The 10,512-nt window shown below is 38.4% G+C and overlaps 1 protein-coding gene across 3 annotated transcripts in view; it reads left to right on the top strand.

The window, feature by feature from the left end:
* Nucleotides 1-10,512, top strand: part of GAN (gigaxonin) — a 57,326-nt gene that overhangs the window by 28,838 nt on the left and 17,976 nt on the right. For all 3 annotated transcript variants that reach the window (XR_012154531.2, XR_012154530.2, XM_073308040.2), the window contains exon 10: nt 8,707-8,816. Coding sequence is in view for 1 of the 3 variants with exons in the window: in XM_073308040.2 (XP_073164141.1) it covers nt 8,707-8,816 (110 nt within the window). In the remaining 2 variants the exon portion in view is untranslated. The remainder of the gene's footprint in view (nt 1-8,706; nt 8,817-10,512) is intronic.

Raw genomic sequence — 10,512 nt, forward strand, 5'->3', positions numbered from 1 at the left:
ATTTAACCTTCACTTCCATTTTAGTCATCATCTGGGCCAGGATTTCAGACAATAGCCTCCGTGTCTTGCAGATGCCAATAACTAAGAGTGCATTTAGGGACCTGGACTTCTAAGCATCTTGAAGCACAAGTGTAAAATTATGCTAGGTTTATTGGTGCCTGCAAAAATGGAGAAGTGATGAAGACCAAGATAAAAATTTGGCCCATAGTCCAGAAGTAAATGATGGTAATATTCCAGCTTTGTAACACTTGCTTCCTGTCTTGGATGGTATGGTAGCTTCAGTAACCAGAGCTAGAAGGGATAGTATTTTTTTTATAATGCTGTTTACCAGAAGAGGGTGCTATATTACCATGTAATATTTTAGTTGAATAAATCTTGGTAATGAAGATTAGCAGTCATTGAGTATTTCAAATACATTCAGAATGCTGCATAACTTGAATATAGTTCATCTTAGTCATTAAAAGCATTTTAGAGTCTAGTGAAGTTGTAACTATTGCAGTCACATCTATTTAAAAAAGACTGTATACAAAGAGGCTGCATTTTAAGAAACAAAACACTTTTTATAGTGTCTCAATAGTGCTCATATTCTCTGAAGAAAGATTGCTGGTATAATGAAGTGATCTTGTTACTGATATAATACAGTGTGTGTTAAGTTTCAAAATGAAACAAAATGAGGGTAAGTTGGCTGTCACTGGAAAAACATGTAAAACTCATTTTTCTCATCTAATTCAGCCTTGTCATTTCCTACTTTTCATTACTTGAATTTGAGTGGAAGGCTGAAATTTAAATAATTGTTCAAATCTGTGGATAATGTATTCTAATAATAATAAAAAATATCTGTACTGCTTTGCTTGGAGTACAGAATCTTCTACTTATGTCCTATAAAAGATATGCTTTGTTATATACATCATTATAACTTCATTAACACTCTGCTGAGCATGAGTTTTGAATTAAATGAGTAACATTTGCTCCTCATATTACAGAATGATTCAACAGTATGTCATTACTATGATATACACAAATATTAAATCTTTACCTGTTTGCCGCTAATTAATCCGTCTTCTCTTAACTGCATAGTAGTTTGTCACTGGACAATTTACTTGTTCCCATAGTAGGGGAATTGTGAAGGAAACTGCATGCTTTGAAGATGTCCCTTCAAAAAGGCTTCCCTTATATAAAGGAAGAGAAAACACATCTCGGATCCCAATACCATTAGAAAGGCAGTGCACTTCAAAATTTGTGTCTAGTTAAAATGCATGGATGATATTGGAACCACTTATTTTCTGACTAAAGCTGCAGTGGTGTTGGTGTGTATGCATGTGACTCACAGCTATCCAGAGTGTTAAGTTTAAGGAAATATAATTGGGATTTTGCCTCTGTGTTAAATGGAGGAGCAGAAATGAGATTAGTGCATAATATACATACTTTGGGAGGATACTTACAAAAAACCTTTTGGACTTTTCCTTTATCTGTTGATTTTTGTGTATTGTACCACAGAGAGCCAATTACTGTTGTGTAGACAGAAACTAAATGTTTTCTGTTCTCTGGCTTTCACTTGTGATGATAGCAACATCCCCTTCTACAGTTTGCTGCATGAATAAACATCTTTAGACTATTGACTGGAAGATTCTCACGTTCTCATTGATATGTTCATAGCAGGAAATCAAATTGTAAGTGGGCCCCAAAAATGAATTAAAACAACAACAACAACAAAAACTTTGCCTGTTTTGGCCCAACATCTCTGAGAGAAGCAGAAAAACGACAGCTGCTGCATACTTGCAGATCGTGGAGATTTGAGGTTAGTTACAGGTAGCAGATGCTGGAATAGTCTGTACATTGTCATGAAGTACATCTCCTTTGTGAATGGAAACAAATTTTTCTTAATAAATCCCCAGCTGTCAACTCAGCCATTTGATATTAATATTTATTACTTATATAGCAACATATATGTGCCGATTATCCAATCCCCTTCTTATATCCCTCACCCCTTCAGTAGCATTCCAACTCCTGGATCTTGTTACTTGAGAACTTGGGCCTCATTTTGGTTATCTGATCTGCACAGGCTCAAGGGTGCATTGGTATGGAAGCAGAAGGTATGAACTGAATTGCAGGAGCGAGGCCTTAATTTGTTAATGCCTTTATCTCACTCTGACAATAGGCTGCCACATATGGTTTTAGTGTTCATAGTTTTCCCTCTGCCCCCACCTAAATTACTATCTTTTTCTGTTATTACAAACTCTTATAATGCCTAGCAGTTTGCCTACATCTCTTCATACCAGATGAGGCATTTTTAGAAACAAACGTCTAAATGTTGAGACCTGTACAAAACTTAATTATAAGGACCATTAATAAAATAGCTGTCAGAGCTTTTAAAGGGAAACAAGGTGGAGTGTCAGCATACACTATAATATGATGTGGACAAGATTAAATAGTTTTAGTAGTCCTCATGACGTCTTAAGTGTTGCTCTATCTGATAATCTCACTTTTTAAAATTCTGCATCAGTTTGGTTTTGGAATGATCTTGCATCTAGGCATATGAATTTGACTGACAATATGTCGGTAATGTATTTTGCTCTCCAGGCCTCTTGAGATCGTTCTATAATCCACGTTGTTTGAGTTCGGTTGTGAACTATATGTCCTAGTTAAAACAGTTTGGATATATTTAGATAGCTTTAAAGGAAGTTTTGAAAAGATGGGGTGGAGGTGGCTTTAAGATGTAGCACCAGACTTTGTGTCTGAACTCTGAAGACCCACAGGTCAAGGCAACTCAGTCTTTCATGCCTCCAAAGTTTTATCTGATGAGCGACATCCAGCTCACCCTGGTGTATCAGGTGTGGGGATGGAAGAATTTGGATGATGACTTTAAGCAAAGATTTTGCCTGTTTAATGTCAGTATTGGGGATCCTATGACTCCATTCAAAAACGTACAGAGTGGCCCATAAGAATTCTGCATTCCTCCAACATATAGTGCCACATTCTGTGAGAAAACGGACTTCCTGGCTCTGCCCTCAACCCCATAAACTGCTGCATAGCACTGGTGCTCTGTACACTGGATTTGAGATGCTTTGATAGTCTTGGGGTTGAGAGGCACTATTAAAATTTGTATGCATTTTTTTTTGGCTGTTTTAGAAGTGATGCCTTGTTAAACTGAATTTTTTAAAATGACTGACTAATTTCTATAATATTCCAGTATTTGATAGAGAGAGAAGCCTTTAAATAGGATGTCCAGATTTTTTTTTTATTTTATTTTTTTTTAATTTGCAACAAAATTTATAACCAGAAACAGAAAAATGCTCCCATGAAATGTACCAGGATACCTTCAGTATCAGTAAAGGAGATATGGACGATGCATGAAGTGCTGTCAAATGTATAAAGTAAAATTGAAAATAGACACTTTTTTTTATTTGTAAGGATTGTGTTCACAGTAGGTACACACTTTAGACAGTGTATTTTTCATGTAAACTGCTGTATTCTGTCTCTGTACTTCACTTTTAATTCAGAATTAGAACGCTTACCAATTCTTATTATGAATTCCAGCTGTTTGGGCCATGTCTTAGTTGTATTCACTTATTGCTTTAAAAAAAATGAAAAGCTCAAGTGTCCCTCTCCCTCCCCCGTCATCTTCAATGGAGATATACAAACATATGTTGTTAGTCTTACATGCCTTATCTATCAGCTCTGTCTACAGTTACAAAGGAAGCTGTCACCGCCTCTTCCTTCAGTTTGATTTCAGCAGAACGATTTACAGAAAATAAGTGCACAAAAGAGTAGCCTTACAAAAGAGTACTTCGTAGCTCTTGCGTATTGTGAACTTCTCAGTACAGTATAGTTGCATACTATGCAAACAGCAGGCAAATAAGCAACCTACAATAAGCTGGAATTGAATCAAACTCTGATGAAAAATGACCTCTTGCCCTTCCTGTTTTTGTTGCTTCCTTGCTTAACTGTTAGAACTGCTGTAATCATTTCTGAAAAGTTTGGCTATTTTTTAAATACATAGTTTTCATGAGCAATTACAACTTCGATTATTTCTGTTTTTGGTTCCAGTCCACACTAGAAAAGCTGTTGGGCTCTCAGCTAGTTTTAGGATCACATAGGCTCATAATCCGTGAGTTCCTTGTGTAAATGAACCCAAAAGCTGAATTGATTCACGTGATTTCCCAGCACAAACTGACGTCAGGTCCATTAAGAAAGAACATGTTTCCAGTGGAGTTGTGAAAAGTTCTCACGCTTCTGCATATTCAGCGTACCTTTCTGTATTGGTATACTTCCTAGGGTTGCCAACTTTGGTTGGACGAATTCCTGAAGATTTCATCACAACATAATCTTTAATTCCTGGAGACTCCAGGCCAATCCTGGAGGGTTGACAACCTCAGAACTTCCTCCTACTCAAAGTAGTCTTATTTTTTATTAAAAAGAAAAGGAGTACTTGTGGCACCTTAGAGACTAACCAATTTATTTGAGCATGAGCTTTCGTGAGCTACAGCTCACTTCATCGGATGCATGCCGTGGAAACTGTAGCAGACTTTATATATACACAGAGAATATGAAAAAATACCTCCTCCCACCCCACTGTCCAGCTGGTAATAGCTTATCTAAAGTGATCATCAGGTGGGCCATTTCCAGCACAAATCCAGGTTTTCTCACCCTCCACCCCCCCACACAGATTCACTCTCCTGCTGGTGATAGCCCATCCAAAGTGACAACTCTTTACACAATGTGCATGATAATCAAGTTGGGCCATTTTCTGCACAAATCCAGGTTCTCTCACCCCCTCACCCCCCTCCCAAAAACCACACACACAAACTCACTATCCTGCTGGTAATAGCTCATCCAAAGTGACCATTCTCCCTACAATGTGCATAATTAAGGTGGGCCATTTCCAGCACAAATCCAGGTTTTCTCACATCCTCCCCACCCCCATACACACACAAACTCACTCTCCTGCTGGTAAAACCCCTTCAAAACTGACCACTCTCCAAGTTTAAATCCAAGTTAAACCAGAACATCTGCGGGGGGGGCTAGGAAAAAACAAGAGGAAATAGGCTACCTTGCATAATGACTTAGCCACTCATTATTTTTTATTGTAAATCAAATTAAATTCCCCTTCCCCCCCCCCATTTGCCTTTTATTCACATTAAAATTTTTGTCAGTTTATCTAGATCTAATCCAGAATGAGATTCTCGGATGTAGTGAAAATATTGGTATGTGCATTCCTTGCAGTAGGTGGAAGCAAAAATGAAATCTTAGAATCTATGCCTTCATGACTGTCCTTTAGTAAGGGAGATGGAAGAGACCCAATGAAGCGGCCCTCCTAAAGTGTCTGCTCTGTAAGGGGTTAGCTGATGGTAGACGGTTGCTCTCCTGCCCCACATCTCTTCAGCTGCAGCCATAAATGACAGCTATAACAAGATCTGGTACTTTCTGCAGAATCCCCTTCATTCAGGCAAAGAGAAGTAAAATTGCCAAAAACAGTAAGGGGTTGTTTCCATACAGCTCCCACGGGGGTACAGAAGGGAAGCAGTGTGTTTGCAGCAGGGGGTGTTTGTCTGTAAAACTCTCTCTTCCTCTGATTCACGAGATTGTAACCCGCAGGGCAGCGTGAACACAACTATTCTGGTAGGCTTCACAGTTGAACTTTTCTAGAGTGCTGTGATAGAAGAAGTTGTCTCATGTTGCCTTTCATTGTGAATGTTGTCCTTGGGCTCCTGCAGAACTGGCAGTGGTTTTCTCCCTATACACAAGTTACATTGTGTATGTGGTTTGTTAAATAATGCGAGATGCCCAGATGTTGTACCAGTTGGTGCTAGATAAATGAATAAAACCCCACCATCTTAAAGTAAGACTGCAGTGGTGAATTAGACTGAAAAGTCCTTTTTCCAGGTTATAGTGATTCACTGTGAGTTTCTATGGGAACTAGAGTGAGCAGCCACAAGCAGAGTAATTGGATCTTTTGTAAATTTCAGCTGATCTTGAAACCTATACTTGTAGACTTGAAGGGACCCGATAGGCTGTATCAAGTTAACTTGGGGGATGGAAAGAATCAGGCAGAGCAGATATTTGTACCCACCTTTCATAAAAGTTTTGTGTGAGGGGGACTAGGGCATGGGAACCAACTAAAAAACCCTGCCTCTCTATACCATACTACCACAGCTGAGATCAGTGGAAGCACTCAAGCTGGAGCTTCGCCTGGTCCGTAGGAGGGAGCTGTTGGCAGGCTGTTCTCTGTAAGGGCGGGCCCCATGACTTAACATGGATGGATAAGTAAATTGTAAACTTTCAAGGCATGCTCAAAAGCTCATCATCTTAAGACAACACTTGAGGAAGGCTGATGTGGTGGGGAGTGGGAATGCAAGCTGGAGGAAAGAAGTCCTTCACTAACATTAGTCTCAACTGTAGTTGGACATGCTGGTGGGGGGGTTTATATACATAAAAACACATATTATTTATATACATAAAAACACATTTTATACATATCACCACCAGATCCCTGGAAAAGGTAGCAATTACAATGTGTATTACCTATGTTGCCTGTAAACAGTGGAAAGACAACTACCATCCATCCTGTAATAATTCAAATGTTTCAAATCAACTAGGGGAACAATAATGTAGTTATTACTCTATCAATGAACCTTCTATAGACAAACCTCAGTATTGCATGACTGCCTTGCTGATGAAATCAATGTAATATATACATGGCAGTTTAGAACTAAAATTATGAGTTTTAAAAGGGTGCATTATTCAAGGTGAAGTGATGCAACAACCGTTGATGATGATAAATTCTGAGGTTTCTCAATTGTGCCGCTACACAGCTCTTAAGTTTGAACAGCTGTTTCCATTACAAACCCATTGTTTTCAGGGATTTATAACTGTTCTATAAAAATTTACTCTGGATGAAACTTGGAATGCAGCGTAGTGTCCCAGAAGCACTTTTCTAAAGATATTTCCAAAGTAGTTTGAGCCCATTGAACAGTCTCAACACAGAGAAAGATACTACAGTTTTTTAGCAGACTAACTTGTTTACTTTCCCCCTCCTTCTCCCCCCCCACCCCGGTTTGAAGGTTGGGGTTCTATAAAAGGATGGATTTTAAAACAAATTATTTACAGCATTAGCACTGACCCTGGTAATGCACTGGTATGTTTACCAAGGTGTTGCAGACCAGTGGTGATTTAGAAAAGATATTTTGGAGAGATTAAGTGACTTGTCCAAAAGAATACAGCCCAAGTCTCCTGACTTTTAGTCTTGTACCTGAGCACAAGACCATCCTTTCTCCTTGTTTTAAACAAAGTATGATGCTATTTGCTTGTTTTAAAGATATAAATCTGAATGTACTGAACCGTGAGACTGGAGTGAGCTTCTGTCATACAATACAGAAAGCTCAGAGCAAAGTAGAAATGTAGGCGTCTAATTCTTAGTTTTAATCAGCCCTTACAAATCGTTCGGTTTCTTTCTAAAATAACTTATTTGTATATCAGCTTCCCATCAAATTGACTGAGTTGAATCAAGAAAGAATTTACTTTTGAGTAATGAATGGGGATGGAACAGGAATACAAAAAAGTCGGCAACATCTGTGGGGATATTTTTCCTTAAATCTCCAGGCATTTTATCCAAAATCTTCAGGACTCCTGTAAATTTTTTTCCCCAAAAGTTCTTGTCCTTACCCATATTGTCCTTTATGGCCCTTGTAAGGTTACTTTTAAGTAGTCTTGATTATTCTGCACTGAACTGTAAATAAAAGTATATCAGCATCTGTAGAAATGTGGCAGGAATCTGTAGATATTTGCTTCAAAACCATGGAAGAGGCAATTAAATTGGCAGCTCTGTACTTCAAGTATTTACAATCAGACAACTGTATAAACCAGTCTTGTCAGCATATTTGTTGTGAATGCACATTAGTTTTCTGGCTTGCAAGGGTATTTGTAGGAACAATTGGTCTTCTTCAGTCAGTAAGAAAGTCAGACTGCCATGGTGTTGAAGATGGAGGATCCTTTTAATGAGAAAACAGCTGTGATTCCTAGTATTTCAACAGGGGTGGAAACCAAACAGAGCATGATATAAAATTGGAAAAACTGTCTTCCTCTCCGAAAAGGCTAGACATTTCATTCACTTACCAAAAATCCTCAAGCACTCTGAGTGTCTACTCTCCTGTTCCTGGTTTGAAAATAAAACTCATCAACTGCTGCATACTTCTTAAGTAATAATTTACCTCTGACGATGACTGAGTAGGACTACAAGTTTGGCATGAGAATTTTAGGGGGGGAGATACTGGTAACAAAAACATAGTATAAGAGCTTACTATTTCCTGTACTGTGTCCTAAAATCAGCATAGATGTAAAAGCAAGTATTAAAGACTGAGACTTTTCAAAGCTTGCTAAAGTCTTGTCTACCCAGGGAAATTGACCGGCATAGCTGTTGTGGAATAAGCTATTTCAGAATAACTCTCCATGTGGAATTCTGGAATAACGTCCACACAGGGAGCTATTGTGGAATAACTAAATAGCTTATTCCACAATATCTTTGCTGATCGACAAGGACTAAGGAACTTCGATGCCCAGTTCCCAGTGAGAGCCTCTTTCTAAAATGTCAGTTTGCATGATTTTGCTTTCGTTTATAATTGGCAAAACTGTTTTGTCGAAAAGCGTCTGAGTTTTTAGCGCACAGATCTTGTCAATAATCATGTACAAAATTTTTGCTTTTTCTTACAGATGGATTTATCTAAATGATCAGAATTTATGCATCCCAGCCAGTTCTTCCTTTGTGTATGGAGCTGTACCTATTGGGGCCAGTATTTATGTCATTGGAGATCTTGATACAGGTTAGAATCAGAACTAGTAACTTCAGGTTGCTTGTTTTCTTCTAATTTTCTTACGTTTTAAAATTATTTAAATTGACTTCTTAGAATAAAAGAGTAAGATTTTTGTATTTTGGTCCAAGTTTCAAGATTTTGAGTCACATTGTGCTCTTAGTTGCCATTGACCTTGGGGGTGGGGGAGTTGTTATATTAAATTGACAGATAACGAACAGCAGAATTTAGCCTTTTGACTGGGAATCCTATGTTTGTGTTTCTGAGCACCAACACGATTTAAAATGCCCCAGAAGATTTCAGAATTCTTTTAGGATATTTTGGTTGATTACTGCTGCTAAGGTTAGGAAAATAGACCAAGGCTAACAGCAAGTTCTTGGATTTGTGTGTACAATAGAGAAGGAACCTCATAACTGTTCCTCAAAATCATTGTCATTGGTATGTCAGCAATTTGGTGCATCTGCTTAGCCTACAAATTGAGTAACAATAATAACTCATAGCAAGACTATGCTGTGGAGATTTCTGCAACGATGTCATTGCTTCTTTGCACTAGTAAATGTTGCTAAGAGAATATATACCAAGGACAATCACCGCACATTTGAAAGAAAGGAGAGCAATGAAGTTATGTAGGAAACATTTTAGAAACTAGTGTTACAAGTTTACCTCTTCAAGATAGGTTTCAGAGTAACAGCCGTGTTAGTCTGTATTCGCAAAAAGAAAAGGAGTACTTGTGGCACCTTAGAGACTAACACATTTATTTGAGCATAAGCTTTTGTGAGCTACAGCTCACTTCATTGGATGCATACTGTGGAAAATACAGAAGATGTTTTTATACACACAAATCATGAAAAAATGGGTGTTTATCACTACAAAAGGTTTTCTCTCCCCCCACCCCACTCTCCTGCTGGTAATAGCTTATGTAAAGTGATCACTCTCCTTACAATGTGTATGATGATCAAGGTGGGCCATTTCCAGCACAAATCCAGGTTTTCTCCCTACCCAGACTCCAGTGAGAGACTGCTGAATTGGAATTAATTTGCAAACTGGATAGCATTAACTTAGGCTTGAATAGAGACTGGGAGTGGCTAAGTCATTATGCAAGGTAGCCTATTTCCCTTTGTTTTCCTACCGCTCCCCGCCCCCCGCCCCCCGACGTTCTTGTTAAACCCTGGATTTGTGCTGGAAATGGCTCTGACACACAGAGCTGGCATAGTTGCCAAGCAAATACTAAGAAATCTTTATAGTAGTTTAAAGAAAGAAGAGCAGGTACCCATGGCACTTCCAGTAATGATTAGAGTGGGATACTGGTCTTTGAAACATTAAAGAATTAGTTCATTACATCCGTATAGGATATTGATTTGTACATCCACAGAACATCTCTTTAGCTTCTGAAATATATGGACCTATTCCTTACTTGTGGTGAATGTCTGACTTTGTTTTCTACATGTTTTTTCAAAGGCCTGTATTATAATTCTTTGCTTTGGAACTTGCCCAAAATGATGATCTGTCACAACAGAAACTAGGTGTCATATGAACACGACATACATATTTTATTCATAATTGCTAAACCTCTTTTTCCCAGATGTTCTCTTTCACATGGAGTGCTCCATCTTCCAGCAAAGAACCCATCCCACTGGTGTTTTGAAATCCTCAAACATTGTAGCTTCTAAAATTGGCATTGCCTGTACCAATGTTTGGAACTAATTAC

Source organism: Lepidochelys kempii, chromosome 12 (genome assembly GCF_965140285.1).
Source record: "Lepidochelys kempii isolate rLepKem1 chromosome 12, rLepKem1.hap1, whole genome shotgun sequence".
Classification (NCBI taxonomy): domain Eukaryota; kingdom Metazoa; phylum Chordata; order Testudines; family Cheloniidae; genus Lepidochelys; species Lepidochelys kempii.